The following is a 23084-nucleotide window of genomic DNA, read 5'->3' as shown; positions in this document are numbered from 1 at the left end:
AGAAGCAGTTTTTAAATACTTTCATTTTTTTTAATGGACGTATTGCCTGAGGAAGAAATACTCCCTAGCTGATCTAAACTACTAGATCATTTTGGTCTTGAAGTACTAGTGATGATTACCGCAAATCATCAGCAAATGCAGACACTGCCAACTGAAAAGCTGATGGACTTGTTAACTTGATGACTTTTCTTCTGAGCCACAGAAGCAACGCAGGCTTACAAAGCCGAATGAGTCCAGATCTTAGCTCTTCTACTTACAAGCTGTATGCCTCGACGGTTCATGTCGTTTCTGAGCCTCGTTTCCTCATCAGTGTCAAGCAGAGGACCCCCTCCGGGGGCATGTGAGGGGCCTCCCCGAGGCAACTACTGTTGGTGTTCACTCGCTCGGTGTTCGCAGCAGCGCAGTGACACACTGCTGCCTCTGCCCAGTGCAGGAGCTGGTCTTACACACACCTCCCACGTATGAGCACACTGCATGAAGCAGGGCCCCCACATGGCAATGAGCAGCCACAGAGTTCAGTGCTGTCATGTTCTCTCTGCTCGACCCAAATGTGGAGACTGCTCTTGAGCTTCTGGCTTTGACATCAAGTATGTCTGTCTGTGCAGGAGCCACCCTTCCTCCTTCACTTAAAGAATACATTTTCAGCACTACTTTCTGAAAGAATGCACTAAGAAATGCATACATACAGTGATTAACCACGTGTGTTTAAAACTCCAACATAATGCCCAAATAATCCTCCACCTTACATAGTGCTTCCTATTCTAAATCTCTCTCCGTAGAGGAAAAATGTATACTTCTTTCCCCTGAAAAGATAGATGATTAGCCAACTCCTGCTGTGTGAAGACAAAGTACCCAAGGCGCACACCGGGATACTCACAAGGCCATGGTCCACTCGGAAAAACGCCATCTGACAGGGTTTATTCAAGAGATTAGAAAAAGCAATGAAGGCATCGGCAGTATCTAAGTTCAAGATCAACACTGCTGCTATGAAGGACATGCCTTGAACCTGAGGGAGGGAGAGAAAGGGTATCAAACTGACAGTCACCACCACAGGCAGAGCAGCTCCTCCACTGGCCAGAGGGGCCCACCCGGCTACCACCCACCGCCACCACAAGCTGAACGGACAGCCTCACGGTTTCTGACCTGTCCTGACTCAGAACTGCCGCACCAGCCGCCTAGTCTGAGCTCCAACAGTCCCTGCTCTGCCCACGTAGAAACCCTAAACCAACCCCTCCTTACAAATTCGGCATTTAAAACGCTGCCCTCCAGAATGTATAACTTCCTGGTGCCATAGAAATATATGACTAACTTAATGTGTTAGATCTAAAACCATGCACACACACATCTGCTAAGCCGCAGAAACATCAGCAGCGTAGCTTTTTAAATGGTTACTGCTAAAGGCTATTTTTTTTTTGTATCATTAATCTACAGTTACATGAGGAACATTATTAAAGGCTATTTTAATGCTGAAAAAAAAAATTACAAGCAGAAAATGAAAACCTAATCTGATTAAAATATGATTAAAGCCTCAGAGCAGCCATGTCTGATCAGTTTCTTTTCAAGGAAACTGAGGCAACTCATTTGCCACAAGACTTTCATACTCAACAAATGCAGGAAGGCATTCAACCGGACGTCTGAAGCTAAGCTGTGCTGGGCAATATTCTGACTTTCTCTTCAGGTGATAACATCATAAGATACTGAAAAAGTGCACTTACATAGCCCACGTCCGGTCGGTAACAAGTGTAAGCGCCCAAAATACTGTGCAACATGTCATGGTACGGGCCGCCCTGAAAGGACCGACACACCAAAAACAACACAGGCATGAGGCGTGTTAGTGCCAAGGAACACCCGGCGCTGCTGTTGCGACTCACACCTGCTGGTCACAGCAGAGCAGCTAGTCGCCAAGTGCTGTGCCGGCAGCTCTGCTCCCACTACGTCAGAGAACAAATGAACTACCAATCCGGCTAACAAGACAGCCGGCAGCTCGGTCTTCAAAGCTGCTGTGAAAGAAGCTGGTAGAGCTCAGGCACAAGCGCCTCACGAGGAAAAGACCCCGAGCTGGGCTCCTGCTGTAGCTGCCTTCCAGAGCCCAGTAGGAAAGCCAGGTACCGAGCGTTCTTCAGAGCAGGCAGTGCTGTCCCTGGGACCCAACCTCCCAGGTAAGCCCCTCCACCCTGCCTGTCACCGTCTGCTCCTTTCTGTGCTCTGGTATGGCAGGTTAGGAAATATAAAGTCTGAAGTCCTAATTGCTACCACTTTATTCCAAACATCCTCCCAGTTCTCCCATCTAGCCAAAATTTGCACCAGAATTTCTTTTTTCTATTGAGCACAGAAGAAAGCACAGAGGTGTGGCACACCAATGTTGGCAGGTCTGAGGACACTTGTGAAAGGTCAGGCTCAGGCCCAACGAAGCCCTTACTGTCCACATTTATCAGGCGGCCACAGTTTCAAAAGGAATAGAAAGTGTACATGGTGTGTGACTAGGAAGTCACTCCACCGGTGACCACATGTGGCTTACAAAAGAATGCCATGGCCCAAACCACCATGTTCTGACAAATTAAAAATGTTAAGTAAGAGAAGAGGCATTTCCAAATCAAAGAAGGACAGAAGAAGGGTGAAGCAGAGGACACCCAGGGCTGGAGGGTGAGGGGGTGCAGGGCAGGCCCTCTGAGGCACACCGGAGGCCACCTGCACAGCAGTGTTGGCTGTCACCAAGCGGTACCTGGTCCAAGCTGAGAAAAGCAAGCGCTCTACCTGAACTTTTCTTACAGCTGAATGTTTGCAACTGAAGAGATCTTCCCTCACCATGATTTTGTCCTTCTATGGGCAAGATGTCTTCTGAGGAAAAGATGGTGCCAGTAGATGGCAGCTCCCTATTTTAAATGCCCTGACTGGCGGAGACAGTCACAGCTCCCCCACGCTCTCCCCTGCCTCTGCCCTTGGTTGTTTCCTGTCACCCACTTATGAGGTCTGCAACTTTGGGAACGACTGACAGGGAGACACACCCAAAGGAACCCAGAGGGAAAGAGAAATGCCAACTCCTCTGCCATCCATCCCCAACCCCTGCAAAAGAGACCCTACAACACATCCTTCTGCACCCAAGCCAGCAGGGAGGCTGAGTCCCCAGATGCTCCCTGGAAACCATTCTGGGTCTCCGCTCCCCCTCCTTCTGGCTTTGCTGTGTGCTCTGCCCTTACACCTGCCCTCCTCCAGAGCAGGGCCTGCTGCAGCTGCCTCCCGGCTCAAAGTAGCCAGTAGTTAACAAGCAGGGTCCCCAGAACCAGACTCTGTCCTCTCTGTTCATCCCTTCAGCGAGGTTTTCTCTCCCAAACGGAACTGGGGAGCCCCTGAACCATCAGCTGCTAGACCTCCTTCTGCTTGGAATGTCTGTCCCATTCTCTGGTCTGTCATGCAGACCTCTTCCAAGAGCAACCTGAGAGCCTCTTCCTCAAGGATACTATTCGTGGCCCCCTCTCCCTGCCTCTGCCCACGCCATGCTACCAGGAGGGCAGACTGTGGCTCCCCGGGCTAGGGCACACGCGTGCTTCTGCAGAGCCCAAGTGTCTAACCGTTCTGTCTCTGTGCCTGGCTTATTCTGGGTGACCACTTAACTGATTTGTTCTAACTTATCCTACTACCCTTCACTGGTTACCAGGGTGCACAAGGCACAATGCTGGAGCACAGGCATGGCACGATCAGACTGAGGGTTCAGAGGCCATTCTGGAGGCAATGGGGTGAGCACATGGAGGTAGAGGAGGTGGGAGGGCGTGCAGAGGCTGGCACAGCGATGCACAAACAATGGGGACCTCATGTGGGTAAGGGTGCGGGACGGAGGTGGGGCAGTCCGAGATGCTTCAGAAGCGGAAGTGGCAATAACCACCATAGATGGGATAAGGAAGGGGCCTGACAAGACTGCTGGGTGAATGTCTGTGCGCTACAAGAAGAGGAGGTCTTCAAACATCTCTGCTTGGATGACCCCAATACTGGCAGCCCTGAGTCCTGCCTGCCGGCACTGATTCAGAAGTCCATGGGAAAACCCTGCTTTTCTCTTTACTGCCACCCAACAGAGAATATTCCACCCTGCCCCCCATCGCTGATATCTGCACCCTGTGAGGTCCCCATTCCCCTGGTCTCCAGAAGCCCCAACCCCACAGCCAAAGGCTGTCAAGGTTTCCCCTTTCTCCACCAGGCTCGAGCGCTCTAAGACCACCTCTGAGGGGGCGCCGCTGTGTGTCTTCCCCAAAACAGAAGCAGCGTCTAGGAAAGCTTGGGCAGAAGGAGCGGCAAACAGGACCCTTCCTGTGCCAGCCAGACAGCAGATTCCAATACACACATTTCAAAAGGAGACCACGGCTGCCTTTAAACGCAGACATACAGCCCTGATAAACATTTGTTAGAGACGGTTAGTTGCCCCCCCTCTTATTTTTTAAAGTCTCAATGTATTGACATAACACCCACCCTCCCCACACCCGCCAAAAGGCCCTAATACACTTCAAACTTGATTACCAATATATGCAGTTTAGCATCTATGAATTTTAGACAAAACATACGGAAAACAAAAAATCACCACCACCTACTTGCTGGAAAATGCAGAGATTAGGAAACGTTCTAGAAATGTCCAGTTTAATAAGCTCCAGGCTGGCTTCTCTGTCTGCTGCTGAAAAACCGGCATCTATCAAAAGATTCAGAGTCAAGACCTTTCAGAGGCAGGGGTGGGAAGTAATTACCAGGTTTTGACATTGTGTAAGAATGAAACAAGGAAAAGAAGTTCCTCCCAAGTTCTACATGGGCCTAATTACAACTGGAACCAACGTGGGACTAATTAGAACCTACACAGTCTGTAGCAGCTTGTAGGGTTTCTGACTTTAAAAGGAAAACTCCCATCTAATCCTAGATCATCATTAGATATTTTCTGGAGTCTGAAACAAAATCTAATCTGATATTCCCTTTCCTCAACAACAGCCAGAAAAAGCGAGGAGAAGGGAATCTACACAAAGGAATTCCCTTGTTTGATCTAAAAATCACTGGTGCAAACTTAGATGACACACGCATTATCGCAGCATAACGCTCACATGTACCATTTCTAACAACATATGAATAACTGATCTCATATTTTTTCTAATTCTAATACCACCTGGACAGTAAAAAAGAAAGATCAGCAAAAGAGATACACCTTGGCCAACTTGAGTTCTACAGGAGTTCTAAAAGCTTGAAAGATTGTGCCGGAGCAAATACGCAATGTCCCTGCCTCTTTGTTAGTAGTTCTGATGCTCCTCCAACACTCAGGGATCCTGGGAGCCAAGCTACTGGAAATCATGTGAAAAGTAAAATAAGGAAATGATACTGGTTATGACTGCCCCTTCTGCACGTTAGGACACAGCACCTCTCAGGAACTGGTATATTCTCTTAAGTTTTTTTCTTAAACTTGCTTGCTCTAAAAAAATATCTTTTCCCATTTTTTATAAATTTACATAACAGATAATGAGATACATAATTGGCCAAAGTAGCCCACCAGTTTTAGCATCATACATACCTTCATTCTCCACTTCAGAGCCTCCTGTGCTGAAAGACCGCCACCTCTCCTTGGCTCGGGCAAGACAGATGTCATAGAGCTCTGGAAGAAAAGCCTGGGGTGAGTATCACGTGCATATACATGTTTCCTCCAAAGCCACAGAATACCCCACTGCCTCCTATGAATATTCAAAGTTCAACTACAGACTGCACACTTACTAAGGCTATGTAAACAATGCCTCTCAACCTGACCTGAAGGTACTTCTATTGTCTATAAACAGTGAAACAATACACAAAAACCACCAGGCCTGGTATTTACACAACCCATCCTTTAAGCTATTTTGTTCTGGTTTATGAGTCTACGCCTCTGCTAGACTGAGCTCCTGGTGGGTGAGCCCGTGAACCCAGAGCACCAGGGCTGACACAGCCATTCAATCAGTGAATGGAGAGACCAGCAGAAAATTCACCTGGTTTCCAATAAAGACAAGCTGCCCAGTCTGCCTTATTTTTCTGCCTGCAAGTGGGGTAGGGGTGCAAGCAAAACAGGCAGATGTTTCAAAGAATAAAGATTCCTGCTGGCAGAGAACTGTCAAGGCAGGCTTCCCACAAGACAGTCTCTGAATCTCATTCACACTTAGGACATTTTTCAGTAATTTTTCTCTGTGGGGAATTTGGTAATAGTAAAACAGTAACTCATGCTCACAAATGTTACTGTTATGCACAGCCCTCCATGGGAATATCCACACCCCATTCTCCTGAACAAACAAACTTGAAGATGGCCTCCCCAGGGACCTCCTAGGTGGCTGCTGCCCCCCTTCCTGGTCATCAAACATCCTGGATCACTAAGGGTCTCTGTCAACCGCTGGGGCTTTTAATTATACCTACCCAGAGAATTTTCACTGCTTCATTTTTTCCATTATTACTTTTGGAAGATAAAGCAGAACACATCTGCCTTTTGGACAGTGCATGCATGCGTGATATTTCATTAAAAGCTAAATTCTAGTAACATCATTGTGCCCCAACAAGTAAAATCTTGAGTAATGACCCTTCTCTAGCCTTGGGATGGATCTGACTTATAACCTACATTTCTGCCAGGGCAGAAGAGGGTGCAGTTAGAAAACACAACTTCATATTATCATTAGACTAGAGGGTCTAGGGAACCTGCTTTCAGGTTCCAGGAGGCAGGCTTAGCTTTGATCATTTAAGCAGGAGATGGAGGAAAACAACTGTGTGGCCCCAACCCCTGGAACCACTTCCCAAATGAAGTATTTGACAGTTAAGGCAAAGATGCTGGCAGCCTTGTGGTAAAACGGGTCAGAGTTCCGAAAATACATCCGTGGCTTTACTGGTGTGTTCACAGTGGGGGAGCGAGACAGCAAATACACCTTCTTCTCAGACCCAGTTTCAAAGTACATGGCTGACTTCCCTAAGAGTGAAGTTTTCGTGGGACTATCAGGTTGACTTTCAGTAAGTTTCTAATTGCACAACAATGAAGAGCAAAACTCTCAAGCTTCCCAAATCGGAACACAGGTGTCAGAGTCAGCCACGGCTAAGATTAGAATCCTGGCTCCTCCACTCAGCAGGGTCTGAGGCACAGTCCCTAACCTTTTCAGGAGACTCAATTTGCCCAAAGGTAAAATACCTGCCCCTCAGGACTGTTAGCAGTGTTTACAATATGTAAGTAAAGAATCTGAAACAACGCCGGGCCTCAACAACTGGAATTTATGATCACTTACATTCTTGTACTGGCCTGACTGGGCAGTAAAACTGAGACTAAGTAGGACCTGATATGGTGGCATTCATTCATTCATTCAACAAATACTTCCTGAGGCCTTCCATGTGTAGAGAGCTGTGCTGGGCACAGGTGAGAGTGTACAGTATGAAGGTAAAGCCCCAGCTTCCTGAGTACCAGTTCTAGGGGAGCAATTGGCATTAGACAGCTAATCAAACAAGAAAGACACAATTTAAATAAAATGATGCAGAATCAGGATTTAGTCAAACTTTCAAGACATGCAGTTGATTAGCTATTTAGCCCAGTCAACTATGATATGGTCCACAGAAGATTTTAATTTAAGTAAAATCAACCCAGGCATCAAGGAGAACCAACAATTAAACATGCACAAATACTCCGCATTACATTCAATTGGCTAGGACAGAGTCGCTGAATTTAGAAAATTTTCAAGAGACAATCACTCAGCAATTTCTCCAAGCCTCTACTTCTAAGGAAGCTTTTAAAAAACTATTTCCAGTAAACTCGAAATGGATCAAAGACCTGAATGTAAGTCATGAAACCGTAAAACTCTTAGAAGACAACGTAGGCAAAAATCTCCTGAATACAGACATGAACAACTTCTTCCTGTACGCATTCGAGCAAGGGAAACAAAAGCAAAAATGAACACATGGGACTACATCAAAGTAAAAAGCTTCTGTACGGCAAAGTACACCATCAAAAGAACAAAAAGGCATCCTACAGTGTGGGAGAATATATTTGTAAATGACATATCTGACAAGGGGTTAACATCCAAAGTATATAAACAACTCTTATGTCTCAACACCCAAAAAGCAAATAACCCGATTAAAAAAATGGGCGGAGGATATGAAGAGACACTTCTCCAAAGAAGAAATTCAGATGGCAAACAGACACATGAAAAGATGCTCCACATCACTAATCATCAGAGAAATGCAAATTAAAACCACAATGAGGTATCACCTCACACCAGTAAGGATGGCCAGCATCGAAAAGACTAAGAACAACAAATGTTGGTGAGGATGTGGAGAAAGGGGAACCCTCCTACACTTCTGGTGGGAATGTAAGCTAGTTCAACCATTGTGGAAAGCAATATGGAGGTTCCTCAAAAAACTAAAACTAGAAATACCATTTGACCCAGGAATCCCACTCCTTGGAATTTACCCAAAGAATACAACTTCTCAGATTCGAAAAGACATATGCACCCCTATGTTTATTGCAGCACAAAAACAATAGCCAAGATATGGAAGCAACCTAAGTGTCCATCAGTAGATGAATGGATAAAGAAGAGGTGGTACATATACACAATGGAATATTATTCAGCCATAAGAAAGAAACAAATCCTACCATTTGCAACAACATGGATAGAGCTGGAGGATATTATGCTCAGTGAAATAAGCCAGGCAGAGAAAGACAAATGCCAAATGATTTCCCTCACTTGTGGAGTATAACAACGAAGCAAAACTGAAGGAACAAAACAGCCACAGAATCACAGACTCCAAGAAGGGACTAGCAGTTACCAAAGGGGAGGGGTGGGGGAGGGAGGGTGGGGAGGGAGGGAGAAGGGGATTCAGGGGTATTGTTTAGTACACATGGTGTGGAGGGTTCATGGGGCAGACAGTGTAGCACAGAGAAGACAAATAGTGCATCTGTGGCATTTTTGTACACTGATGGGCAGTGACTGCAGTGGGGTATGGGTGGGGACTTGATAATATGGGTAAATGTAGTAACCACAATGTTTTTTTCTTGTTAACCTTCATAAGAGTGTATATCAATAATACCTTAACAAAAAATTTAAGAAAAAACAACTATTTCCACAATTTAAATGTAATATACATATTCTCATACAAAGATGCTAAATTTTTGCAGGTATGGATCAGTCAAAAATGGAGCTTTGAGGAGGTCACTTTAAACAGAAACCAGTCACCATCCACTCAACCAGCGGACATCACTTGAGATGGAGAACACCGCCTGGCCAAGGCTACTGTAATGCGGTAAGAGGCAGGTCCTACAAAATAAACAGAAGAAGAACCCCAAGAAAATACAAATCAACCTATTTTATACTCAAAGACTTCCAATGGGGTAAAACTGTCCCCCACCAACTCCACAAACATGTACCGCGCACCCATGTCAGAGGAGAAGGAAGGAGCTCCGTCCTCCTGCAGCTTGGACTGCAGACAGGGAGAACAAGTGAACAGCAACAATGACCGTGTGTTAGGCACTTAACTGTGAGTGTGTGAGCTCCTGGCCAGGCTGAGTGCTGGCCAAGTGGGTGGTGCATCCAGTGAACGCAGCTGGTGGAACAGAAACACATGCAAACTATATGATGGCGAGACTAATGCCCCAAGAAAGCTGGACCCAGATCCCACCGACCCTTCCAGATCTATACGTGCTGGATCCTTAAGGACCCCAGGCCTCACACAGGACGTCGTCCCTCTACAGAGTCTATACAGAAGCGGCCTGGGAAAAATGCCACGAGAAGCCAACAGTGCCCCAAATGAGACGCCTCCCCAGAAAAAGACACACACTTCTCTTCCTCTTTCACGTCCCATTAAGGCTTGCTTTCTACAGATCCTGGCATGCCTCAGCCCACTGCAGCTCTGAGACCCTTATGTGCTACCCCATCTACTCAGGGAGGACAACAAGGGTCAGGAGGAAGGTGCTGTGAACCACCAGGTGACCACAGCATGTGGGAGTGAACCCAAGCCTCCCGACTCTCTCCCCGACCTCAAGGACAGCAACAATGACCGTGTGTGAAGCACTTAACTGTGAGTGTGTGAGCTCCTGGCCAGGCTGGCCTCTCAAAGGCCACAGCTCCATGGCAAGGGTTGCATTTCTTCCCAACAGGCCAAATGGGACAGAAAAAGGCACAGGGCATGCAAGCCACTCACCATGCGTGATGTTCAACTCGTTGCCAATGGCTAAGCTCCAGACTTTGCCCCTCACACTGGGAGGGATTCCCTGCCACCATAAATCTCGAACTTTTCTAGAGCACCACCTGGACAAAAATGGAAGCATGAGTTTATGAGTTCGTTCGCAATGAAGAAGCATCTGTCTACTCATGCCTAACTCCAAACCCCAGGAGTGGGGGCTACAGAGTCATATACCCCAGCCCCTGACCTCAGAGAGTTTACAGTCCAACATTCCAGAGACAGGAGATCAACAACTACCTTTCCCTGGGCCACGACAGGGACAGGTGTGCCAGGGCACTGCATAAACAGGGAGGGACACAACCAGAGGGGCCCAGGGCACTATTCTGGAGCCGAATTCCGAGTGACCAGTAGCAGTTTAAGCAGATGAAGGATGGGAAGGACATTCTGAGCAGAAAGCACAACAACAAGAAACAACCTGGCCTACGACAGGGGCTGCAGACAGTGGGGCCTGGGGTGGTTGCAAGGGCTGCAGGCGGAGGGCAGACCCTGGACCTGCGAGGTGAGCCCAGGGGCACAGCAGTCGGCCGCTGCACCATTGCACACAAGTGAAGCACTCAGGTGATGAGAGGCTGAGTGTTGCTAACTCAAAACATTCCGAACCATACAAGTCGTTGAGGCCTGCTGGTTACAATGACCACAAACTGCCAGGAGACTGGAACAAACATTAAGGTGCCAGAGACTCCCCTGGTGCTTTTCAGTGCAGCCCAGTGCAGACAACACAGGCTAGGGCTACAGAAACAGGGTCCGCACCCCAACTCCACCCTCACCTGTAGAACCTGGAGCGAGTGACTTCTCCTCTCTGACCCAGAATCTTCCCAGCATCAAGACAATGAAACCCTCCCTCTGAAGGGCTGTTTGAAGTGGGATACAGCACAAGGCACCTGGCATGAGACACCCAACACAGGTTCCTAGTCGATGAGTTAAATGGCAGCTGCTGTGTGGGTAGAAGAAGCTGGATCGGTCGCAGTAGGACCAGCAACACAGATGGACTGGCCAGGGTTCTAAGGACCTCACCTCTTGTTACTGCTCCTATTTGAGAAAACGCCTGTTTCCTGACCATGTCCAGCCCATCAAAGACACTGCCTAGAAAAGCCCCCGAGATCACTTGTTTTCCCAGTGGGATCTTCAACAGGGCCTTCTGACGCCCTGTCACGAGAGTGAGTGATGCCCAGGTAAGTGCCAGAAGTGAGGCCCCCAACGTCATCACGTTGAAAGGGACAAGAGCAGAAGGGAAATGCATACGAGCTCACCAGCCACTCCTGATGATGGAAGGGGCAGAGGGGCAAAAGGAGCCACCAGCCTCTGTGCGTGGTCCATACCCTGCCCTACCCACTCTGAACGCACAGAAGAAAGACCTACAGCAGTCCTGCTCACGTAAAGATGACAGCAGCTGCCACCCTCTGCTGGGAACTGGCCACTGGGGGGTTGGCATCACAGAAGTCCAGGTCCCCATCCTCAGAGGGCAGAGGATGACAGATGCTTGGGCAGATGGATGAGACTTCTACAATCACCTGGGCAGGCAAGCTTTCCCCACGGAAGGCTGAGCTTTAAAGAATGAAGTTAGCTGGGGAAGGAGTTACAGGGCAAGAGCGCTCTGGGCCAAGGGAGAAGAACATACAGAGGCCCCGAGGCTCCCTGAAGAGAGGGCTCCGTCAAGTGAAGGGGAGATGAAAGGTGAGGCAACCTCACACAAGGTCCTGTCCACAAAGCTCAGGAATTCAGATTTTACACTGAGAGTCCTAGAAGTTACTATGATTTTACACAGGAAAGTGACAGAGACTTGGGCTTTAAAAGAGCCCTCTGGCTGCTGAGGAGAAGATGAACCGGGGGTAACACAGTATCCCAGCAAGAAGTGGTGAGGGCTAAGCCAAGACGGGGAGAAGAGACCACAGGCAACTCACCTTTGTTCGTAATTTCATCAAGGGTTGTGATATGAGCTACAATTAATACAGCTGCTACCTGCAGACCCTAGAAAGACATGATTCACACTGTGGCAGGGCCCACTATGTCATAGCTTACATTGTTTCCCAGTTAGGCAAAATCTCGTTATTCCAAGTAAGGACGGCATTTCCAATGCTTTCTTCCAACCTGCATCTTTCTTCCAGCTGCTTTTTCCTCCTCTGGGCTTCTTTCAGCTCTAGTAATCACAATTAAAAACCAGAAGAAAACGTGTGTTAACTGATCCTCCGTTTTCCAGCGAGGTCATTTTTCTCAAAGAGTCATGTGGCAATAACGCCAGGAGAATGGCACTCAAGTGCAGTAGTGAAACTTCACCTCCCAAGACTCATTTCACACCCTATGGAGTTTAGCCTTCTTGGGCATTACCCATCTTCCAGTTAGTATAACACAGAAAGGTATAAAAATAAAAACATAATTTAATTATCACAAAATAGAAAAACCCTAATTACCAGAAAGACCCAGAACATTGCCAGGAGCCCCTGCTCAAGCTCCCTCCCCATATAACCTCTACCCTCCCTTCTCACAGCTTCACCATGACTCTTAGGGACCCATGCTGAGAAATACCATGCATTTGAATTGACATATACCTTTTTTTTGTATTTTTTTATTGTAATAAAACACACAAAACATAAAATTAACCATTTTAGCCCTTTAAGCATACAAATTAGTGGCATTAAGTATATTCCTATTGTTATGCAACCATCACCACCATCCATATCGAGAACTTTCTCATCTTCCCAAAATGAAACTCCACACCCATTAAACCCCAGCCCCCTCGTCACCCCTGCCTGCAGCCACCCTCTCCTTTCTGTCTCTGTGATTCTGAGAACTCTGCGGACCTCGCGTAAGTGGGATCACACAGGATCTGTCTTTTTGTGACTGGCTTGTTCACCCAGCAGGTCCTCAAGGTCTATCCATGTTGTAGCAGGTGTCAGAATCGACTTCCTTTTTAAGGCTGAATAACATTCCATTGTATGAATAGCCCACATTTTTTTATTACATACACTTTTTAAACATCCTAGATCCATAGGATTTTTAGGCATTGCAAGAGATTTTATCAAATCCAATCATATCTTCTTGAAAAAAAGGGAAACTGAGCCTGGAAAGGGATGAAGACCTGCCATCAGTAGTGGGCTGGAGCTTTCTCCAACATAGCACTTCTATCTTATATCGTATTTTCTTGTGTAAATTCAAAGCATTATCACTTTGAATAAAATTATCAAGAATGGATAGTTACCAGAAGCATATGTTTGGGATGGAAAATTATAAATCTCAAAATACTGAAGCATTCACTGAAGTTCAGGTTCTAGGGCTCTAAAAGGTAAAAGGATACTATCCAGAAAGACACAAAATCTTGTGCTGCCTTACATAACCAAATGTGTGTGAATTCCATTACCTCGTTTTTTGGCCTGAACCACCATTTCTTCATACTGCTGTCTGTGTTTCTGAGCTTCTTCAGCTGGCTTCGCTGGGAGATTTCTTGATAGAAAATAAATGATTTTTCACCATTAAAAGTATCAAATACAAGTCTTTGAGAAACAAAACTTGAAGTAATATTTACCAAAACAATGGGAAACTCAAAGACCAACAACTACATTTGTTAAGATGACAAAGACACGGCTCTTTCATAAACTAAAAGTATTTTCTTACAAAAGATAAGCTCATTGTAAGAAATTTGAAGTATAAAGATTAGGAGAAAAAAGAAAAGTACATCAACCCTAATTCCAGTAGAGATAATTAATCTTTTGGTGTTTTTTCACCCCCGTCTCCAAACAAACTTTGATTTGACCACGTTACACAAATAATGGTCAACAGTTATCCTTAAAAGCAGGGCACCCTGATGACTTTTACTACATATATGTATGATGCACTCCCTGGCAGGTTTCACATTAGCTTTGTGGTTCATCTGTCTTGTTTTTGCGTACTAATGTATGCCACAGTTCTAAGTATCTAAGCTTGCTGTGCAACTTCAAACTCTGTTTACAAAAATAAAATACATGCTCTTTTCAGAAATGTGCTGGTAAATTTGCTGACACTTGAAAACTGGAAGGTGGCGAGGGCTGGCTGCCCGTGCTCCTTGCAGGGTGACCCACAGCCCGGGGTCCTGCTCGATGACCATCTGCTGCAGGAGAGGAGAGCATAGCACAGTTCCCCCCAGCGCACATTTCTGAGGGCATCGCGAGGGCTGGTCCTCACCAGGTGGGGGCTTTGGCCAAGTCTCTGCCTTTTTAATCCTCCATTTTAGGGTTTCTCTCCCTATCTACCCACACATTCAAAATTTCCAAGGACCAAGAATTAACATAAGGTGACACATTTCTTCTTTAGATTTTACCAATTTTAAATTTTAGGGTGGACAAAGACCTTAGGGATTCCAGCCCAATGTTTTACAATCTCTCTCTTTTTTCTTAAAGCTGTGGAATCTTTGTATTGAAACACAGTGTTCTATGGAGACACAATGCTTACAGAGATAAGCTGTGGCCTGGTATGACCAACCAATCCCTTTACCCCACTCAGGTCTCCAAGCACGACCTATAAACCAGGCATTAACACTGGTCTCCTCACCATATGGATGGAAAACAGAGGCTCAGGGAGAGGGAAGCCTTGCTAAGATCACCCCACCTGTTCACTGCACATCCCAAAGAACCGCAGCAGGCCAGCACAGGAACAGCTCTGCGATCCCAGGGTGCTTCCAAACCACCCACTTTACAGGACACTGCCATGTATTTTCTGCAGTTGCAAGCCAGTCTATAATTTATAATAGCTACTTAAGTATCTGCAAAAGCTAAATTACAGTGAAAAACCTGAATGGAAAATCCTGGTCCAAACTTCTTTTAAAGGACAGTTTCCAAATTAGTCATTTACTGTTATAGAACATGTTAATATAGGGAATAAAGAGAAACTCAGCATTTTTAACAAGTGCTTGTTTCCCCTCCTGTGACCCTCCCTGGTCCTTTGCTAATGGAAGGGTCATCAGCAAACTGTACTTATCTACTAAAGCGAACATGCTAGAGATTCTTCTTAAGACTCACGCTGGTCTGTCTTCCAGGATGAGTGCAGTGGTGGAAAGTGGCTCAAAATCAAGATTTTTCCTCACATTCTGCTTTGGAGAGGGTGGCTTGCTAGGTCGTCCAGTCTTGTCTTCATATTCCTAGGACAAAGAAACCAGGGATAACTCTAGGTCTGGCCAATTCCGATATTGTGAAGCCCTTCTGAAAGCAAGAAAGTCACTCTGAGGTAATACACGGGAAGTATTTCCTCTTCAGAAGCGGTCCTATACCTGCGTAGCTCAGGCCATCACTTTATGACACGAGGGCTATGGACTTCCCGGGTTGCTGGGGAAGTCACTGTCCCAGCTGTCCCTCTGTATGGGCCCACAAACATCATCTCTTGGGTTAGAGGTGTGTTTTCTGTCTTCTGGATACTGTCAATTTTAACTGATTATTGCAGGAAGCCCAGAGTGACAGCCATTTCTTGCACTCATCTGACCCTCTGGCTTCATCTCATACACCCACTCTCACCCTGAATTTCTAGTCCACTGCCTTCTATCCTGTGGCATTTTTGTCTTTGTTAGGCCTCTGAATCATTTCTGAAATGACGAAGGGGTTAAAAATCTTTTGCATGAAGATGATTAAAGCTGTTCCATTTTCTCAAAAGGTTAAATATATTAAAAAAAGAAATTCTTTAACATCTCTGCATGAAGTCATCTCTGCAAGTTATTACACAAATAATTGTGCCACACATAGCCTCCATACAATGGGATCACTAATTTGTCCCGTGGACTGCAACCATAGAAGCTCAGTCACACCTGGTGACCTACATTCCCAGCACCAAACCAGAGGAATTCAGAACCAAGTGAGTTGACACCAGAGTCTAGCGTCTGAAATAACGTTTGTGTGTTACCCTTAGCCTCCTACAAAATTTAAAAACAACAGTATTATCTTGTTGCCTATTATAGACAAGGCTTTTGGGGACCCCCCCTTTTGGGGGAAGACAATCTAACTGGGAAGAGAGGACAAACAAATTAGTAGTTAGCCTAAGATTTAAATAACCACTCCAGATCACAACAGAAGCAGTATCATGAGTGGAAAGTGATTAACTATTAAATGAGTATTATTGACACTAGCTGCCAGGAGGGGTGTTATTGCAAAATTATTTGGCAATTATTCTCACAGCCAGAAAAGCCCACAGAGCATTCTAAAAAGTGGAAAGGAAAATTTATTTCCTCAAAACACATAGGCTATGAGGAGAGTACCCTGAGAACCACGGCAGTTTCCATATGCCTGGGCGTACAGGGCTAGGTCTCTTCATACTGTCTGCGCTGACTTAAAACTGTTCCACTACCTGAGCTTGTGAGATTTGTTTTGAAAACCTGTGGGAAAATATAAAATTATACCACTTTTCTCATGTACTATGTAAGTGCGGGTATGTTTATAGTAGCATTTGGGAAAAACCCAGAGAATTCATAATTCATGAAAGACAATTAGCAGGTGAAGGGGCAGGTCCTGTAACTGGAAGGGACTTTAAGAGTTCCTAAACTAGGTCTATGACTCTAGGTACAGTTGGTCTTCATTAAGTGCCATTTTCACAGACAAAATAATTAAGGTTATGTGATTTCTCAAGGTCACATGGAAAATGTTGGGGATGTGGCGAACTGGCATTTCCTGCCTCCTCGTGTGGATGCTCACCCTGTGTTTGGTGGTGCGGTTGGGGGCTGGATGGGCTGGCATGGGGTTCAGGGACTCCGGGTGCGTGTTGGGGCAGGGCGGACCTTGATAGGGCACCACAGGCATCTGTGAAGAATGCTGGGAAAACTCTCATTCTCACCCTCTGCGCTCTTCAGGCAAGTGAGGTTTGGTATCTGTCGGGTGAAGGAAGGCTGGCTGGTCATTTTCAGTTCGCAAAAGGAACATGATGTGGGTCAATCATTGTCTGAGGTTCTGCTGGTGTGGAAACTTGATATGTGAGTACATTGAAAATGGAATCATCTCTCACAGGCACATTAGTATGGACTAAACTCACAGACCAATGCAAAAAAACAAACCCAACCAAAAAACTCCAACCCCCAAACCTATTTACTAATTTATACTGAGAAACTTAATGTGAGACAGATACTTTTGATCCCCCATCAGCACGTTCATACTCTGTATAAGGGATGTGGTGAGCACAGATTGAGAGACATGGCCATTTATTTATTTAATACTATTCTGCCTTTTTTTTTTTTGTGGTATATTGATATACAATCTTATGAAGGTTTCACATGAGCAACATTGTGGTTGCTGCATTCACCCATATTATCAGGTCCCCCCTCCCACTCCATTGCATTGACTGTTTACAGTAAGACGGACAAACAAAAAATAAATTAAAAACTGACTTAATTTTTTGGGAAATATTCTTAAACATATATGTTAAAATATAATGTATTCCTGCTACATGTGACCCAAAAAATATAAATTTAGAAGGGATGAAAGAGCTAATAAATAGTACATGTCACATATTATTTGATTCACCATGTGCCAAGATGAAAATACACCCACTTGTCTGTTGCTATTTACAGTACAATAATGGAGAAAATCCAGTATATGGATTTTTAAAATGAATCCATTGTACTATCAAGTCCTGCAGGGATAACTTAGATTTTTTTTAACTCCTTAAGACTTATCTCATTGCATGACTGTGATGAGCCCTGAACATAGATGTGGTGAAAATTTTCCGTAAATCTGTCTTCTTATGAAAGCAAAAAGAACATATAATTAACCTAAGATAGTTTGTTTAAAATGGCAAGATGTGTGTTGGAATAGCAGCAAATTTACCTCTGATGTCATGTATAGTTTTGGTTATAAAATGGACTTTTCCTGGAAAAAACTGTTCCACTAAAGTGACTCCTTCACCCAAAACTGAGAAAACGTGCTTGCTTTTTCACTGATCAATCCTCTGAGCACCTACCTACACAGGGCAGGTACTCAGTTGCCACCTAACATGGCATCAGCCATCAGGAAGCTTCAAATCCAGCACCTAGATGTCAAAATCCTTAATTTTACAGGAAATCTGCCAAAACTGTGCTGAGAAAAAGTCTGCAGCATGCTGCATTTTAAAAAGAATTGGTGATGAATGCCCCATAATGTGCTACCTATTCGCCAAGCCCAGCCTAATGAACTATGTGCCAAGGCAGAGATGCTGAGCCCCAAAGTTAAATGTCCCAGAATTTGGGTGCTCGTTTCCATTTGCTTTTGTGTGCTTTACACACATCGCCTTTTCAAAAGCCTAAACAGCATTTCAGAATATGAATGGCCTGGAAGTTGTTACAAGTCCTGCTCCAACCCTAGTTCTCCCATAGCCACCTAGCGGTGTCAACAGAAAGCTCATTTTCTGACCCCACAAACCAACTTTAGAAACAAGAACTCTAAGGATCCTTTTGTGGGGAAGGGGAGGCAGTGAATGAAAAGTCCCTGGGAAAACAACTTTCAGCTGCAAACGATCAATGCCATGGTCAGCACTAATGTAACTGAACTGGGACTCTGGAAGCAGAAGACTGAGTTCGAAGTCCTAACTCTGCCCTAAGCCTTAGTTTCCTCATCTATAAAATGACAGCAACTGTGAAGGGCCGACTGAAGTGTGCAACCTTTCTCTGTGCCTGGCAACGTCAGGGTGGTCCCAGCCTCAATCCAACTTATGACTCCAAAGCCTCTTCTCTTCCTGGGACCCTTATGGGATCAAGTTCTGAAGTCTCTTGGTTTAAACCAAGTAAGAATGCTGTTCATAGCTGTGCTCATCAAAAGCCTTGCAGGCTCGTCAGTATAAGTCACCCATTAAGTGACCGTGCGGACACCCCGCGCAACCTTAGAGGGACCTGAGAACAGGGGTCTTCAAGGTTCTAGTGGCAACTCAGTTTAAGTGGTCACAGCAGCATTTTTTAAAAAAACAATGAAAAATACAGACTGCACAGAGTAAGGACAGTTTGTTTCGGTTCTGTATCTAGTCACATCTGTGCACTGCGTCTCAACTTAAATTGTCTAATGGGCACGGCAGAGGGGGGATGCCCATGTCAAAAAAGTTTCAAGCCACTTAGAATCTCAGTAGGCCACAGTCCCTGCCCTGGGTCATCATCATCCTGCTGCGAAGACAAGACCAACACCTGTGAGACAGCAGCAAAAGAGACCTGCTGCACCTGACTGGGGGCTAGCCATGGAAGGTGGCCTGATAACCCAGCCCAGGCTCGGAGAAAAAGCAGTAAGCCAGAGCAGCTGAGCAGGGCCCTCTGCCCCACGTAGGGGCCACAGGCAGGAGGAGGAGGGAAAGGGCCCACAGGGGCCACCGCTTGAGAAGCCCGCAGATCCCAACCTTGAAGGGCTCTCTGCACAAGGGGCAGTAAGATGGCAGCAGAGGCTAAGAAATCAAGCAGATAATGAAAAATGCCACGAGGGAGCAAGCCACATGTTGTGCGAGCCTGCGGGGCAGGAGACCCATGGCTGAGAGGAATCAAGGAAAGCATCTCACAAAGGGTGCCCCCTGAGTGGACAAAGGACAAGGGAGAGCTGGCTGGAAGCCCTGGGGGAGAAGACCCTGGGAGCCAGGCCACAGCCAAGAGATGCACACGAACATGCTTACTCGTGGACCAGCATGGGCCTTAAAATGGGGAATGATGCTGAGTCAAAGCTGTTTTGCTCTAGATTTTACAGTCTCAACAAGCTTACCTAGAGCCAGGGGGTAGGGGGTCAGGCCCCAAGAAACAGGAGGAGCTAGGCTTGGCGCAGAGCCAGAAAGTAAGCAGTGTGAGGTGTGGTGAGCCCATTAGACGGTGCACTTGATGGCCGGCTGTGCATCACGTGTGTCGTCTGAACAGTGCTAAGCAAGGATAAGGGCATCAGACTCCTGAATCAAGTGTGTAATTTACCAGTTACAAAGGGGGAAAAAAGCCTACTCAACAGACATTTGTTCAGAGGAAGGAAAGATGAAGCTTCCTAAATGATCAGTATTCCCGATAGGATGACAAGAGGGGTTGTCAGTGCCACTTCTAGAACTGGAAGAGCACTACAGTTATGCTGAGAATTTGCTGGCCAGCAGAAGCCCCCCAGCTTCCTGGAAATCTACATTAGCTAGAAGGAGAAAGGGTCCTGAGTCCAAACCCATGCTTAAGCCTTTGACTCAACTGCACATAGTATCAAGATTAGCCTTTTAAAAGGACCACAGGGGAATTTGGAGCTCTGTCCAGAATAAAGCATATCACCACATGTGGAGTGGCTCCAGTGCCACTGACAGCTTAGCAACTACATCTGCACAAGCTGAGGACTCAGGCAGCCTGTAGGGGATGCATGGGGGATGGCAGCAGGCCTGTGTCTGCACCACCACCTCCCCGACAGTCACCACCACCAGGGCGACCCTTGAGCACCTCCTTCACCCCTCCAAGCCCATTTCCTCATATGTTAAGAAGAACGAATTAACTTAGGGTGTGGGGCCACTGCAGGTGCCCAGAAGATGACAGGGAGTGTGACGGCCACCACATTACCATTAAATTGCCTCTCACAGTCCTTCCCTTTAAGAGGGAGAAATAATAGGGCTGTGGTGAAGACTACATGGAAGTGTGGTGTCCTGCCCTGCAGATGGCCTCACACTTTGCCAGTGGTAACACGCAATTCTGGGGAAAGAGGGCCATTGTTTTAAAATCTGAGATGAGACATGTTTTGCCATTTTTAGCGGGGAAAACTTGCCTGCCTGTCCCAGTCTCACAAATGCTCAGCCTTCCAAAAGACAGCCCTGGGGACCCCCCAAGGTTTGATTTCACAGTAAGACGACCCTGAGAACCCCTGAGAGGCTCCTCATACTTGGATGCTTTTACCAACTTACCAGGCAGTATTTTCCCAGAAAGCATTCTCTAAGTTACAGGAAATGTTGGCATTTGGGGAAACTACTCTCAGGAGACCTTTTCTAATTTTTATATTCCTTACAAAACATGCAGAACACAAAAGTTAATATGTGGACTTGAATGAAACTGATTAAAACTGAACTGTGGTTTTAACAGGCCTTGTGGCTGCTGTAACCTGACCACCTTACTGGGACCCAGGGCTAACAAGGTACAGGCTGATCTTCATACAAAGGTTTGCCAAGACCACGGGCAAGGCCATTCCGGCCTGTAGGAGGGGTGCCGGGCCCGATGCTGAAAACGGGATGCAATCGCATTTTGGGTGATGGGTACGAGGACTCAAAGAAGCGCCGGCCTTTGCCTACCGTCTCCTGCTGTACCCATTAAAACTGAACCCTGACAGAAGATTGCACGGAATCGCAGACACAAAGAGTGCCGGGGAGGAGACAGGCGCATCACCACTGGCACACGCAAGCTTCAGCTCGTTGGACCGGGTGGATGCAGCACACACACGGGCAGGACGCACCACGGAGGCGCAGAAGCCGGTGACAGGCGGGCGCGCGGGCCGGCCGGGCCCCACTCACCATGAACGCCGCGGGCTCAGAGGCGCGCGGCCGGTGGCTCCATCCCCGGGCGGGCGGCAGCGAGCGCGGCGCCCCGGCGGGTCGGACCGCGGAACGGCGGGGGCGGCAGGCTGCTCAATCGCGCACAGATGCTGTGCGGCCGATCCACGCGCTCGGTTTCGGCGCGTCAGGCCTGGCTCTCCAGACCCGGCACCAGGCAGAACCCTGGGCGCTGGGCGGACCCTGGGCGGGACTCTGGGCGCAGGGCGGACCTGGGCACTGGGGAAGAGCCGGGCGGGCCCTGGGCGTGGCAAAGCCCCCCAGGCTCCAGAGTCCAGCGGGGGCGTCCGCTGCCCCCCTCAGCAGCCCCGACGCGCGCGTGCAGGGGGGTAGTTTAGGTGAGGCATGCTCACCCTGGTTACAAACCCGGCCAGCCCACTTGCTCACACTAAGCTGCATCCTCTCAGCACACAAATACCATACCGGAAAATGTGCACAGTCCAACACCAAAACAATCCAAAAGCCCACTAACGGGAATGGCTAAGCAGCAATGACACAGCGAGGGGGAGGGACAAGTACTGACACGGGCCACCACGTGGGTGAGCCTCAGAACATCCTGCCCAAGGGAAGAAGGCCAGACACCAGATAATTGGGATGATCCCATTTATATGAATTTCTTTGAAAGGCAAATTTTTGGAGGGAAAGCAAATTAGTGTTTGCCTGGAGATGACCACAGAAATCCACTACCTACAGGCCTGAGGGAACTTTTTCTGAGTGATGAAAATACTTTAAAACTGGATTTCAGTGATAGTCTGCAAAACTGCAAAAATTTATTAAAAAGCACTGAACACATAGAATGAGTGAATTTCATGGTATAGCAATTATAAACCTCAATAAAGCTGTTTTTAAAAAGTAATACGAGGATAAAATGGTGGATTCTGGCTGAAAAGATTAGGGAAAGCCTTAATAAAAATTATTCAAAATTTAGAAATAAGACAAAAGCATAGGGAGGGGAGGAGAGGTTTCCTTTCAATTCATACCTGGGCATTTTTAACATGCCTGCCTGAAGATGATTGAATTCTCTAGGAGAACGTGACTACGCTATTATTCAATTATAGCCCACAAACTATGAAGTGACATATTAACTTGTGGATTTATGTCCAATAGAAAAGATAACCCCCAAAATTGTCTTCTTGTCCTCATTAGATGTGTGTTTAAATCTAACCTAGCAATTTTATTCTAATTCTTATTTGCTTTTATGCCTGTAACTACCTAGGTTCCTCAAATGCCCTCAGAATCAATTTTACCATCTTATTCACCTCCTCAATCTGTTTAAATGAATCTTTGACCTATGGACATATTTTTAAAAAGAGAAAAAAGGTAAACATCATGAAAAAAAAGGATTAAAATTTTTATATGAAGAGAATAAGGGGACAAATAACTAAGAACAAGTCACAAACCCGATTGGATTCTGGTTCACAAAGAACAGTAGTGCAACTGGGAAAGCAGAACAT

At 46.4% G+C, this 23084-nt stretch overlaps 1 protein-coding gene across 14 annotated transcripts in view; it reads right to left on the bottom strand.

Annotated features, from left to right (window-relative positions):
* LOC118930278 (TBC1 domain family member 14) overlaps positions 1-23084 on the bottom strand; it is a 220129-nt gene that overhangs the window by 20306 nt on the left and 176739 nt on the right. For 10 of the 14 annotated variants that reach the window (XR_005031980.2, XM_036921362.2, XM_057501982.1 and 7 more), the window contains 8 exons: positions 15180-15298; positions 13547-13629; positions 12211-12328; positions 10150-10256; positions 5534-5614; positions 4578-4672; positions 1716-1787; positions 878-1006 (listed from right to left, as the gene is read on the bottom strand). Coding sequence is in view for 13 of the 14 variants with exons in the window: in XM_036921362.2 (XP_036777257.2) it covers positions 878-1006; positions 1716-1787; positions 4578-4672; positions 5534-5614; positions 10150-10256; positions 12211-12328; positions 13547-13629; positions 15180-15298 (804 nt within the window). In the remaining variant the exon portion in view is untranslated. Of the gene's footprint in view, positions 1-877; positions 1007-1715; positions 1788-4577; positions 4673-5533; positions 5615-10149; positions 10257-12210; positions 12329-13546; positions 13630-15179; positions 15299-16835; positions 17009-21591; positions 21739-23084 lie in introns of those variants that run through there. The other 4 variants (XM_036921374.2, XM_036921373.2, XM_057501984.1 and 1 more) reach the window with 4 other exon arrangements.

Source organism: Manis pentadactyla, chromosome 5 (assembly GCF_030020395.1).
Source record: "Manis pentadactyla isolate mManPen7 chromosome 5, mManPen7.hap1, whole genome shotgun sequence".
NCBI lineage: Eukaryota > Metazoa > Chordata > Mammalia > Pholidota > Manidae > Manis > Manis pentadactyla.
This window is presented reverse-complemented; position numbering and strand designations above follow the sequence as displayed.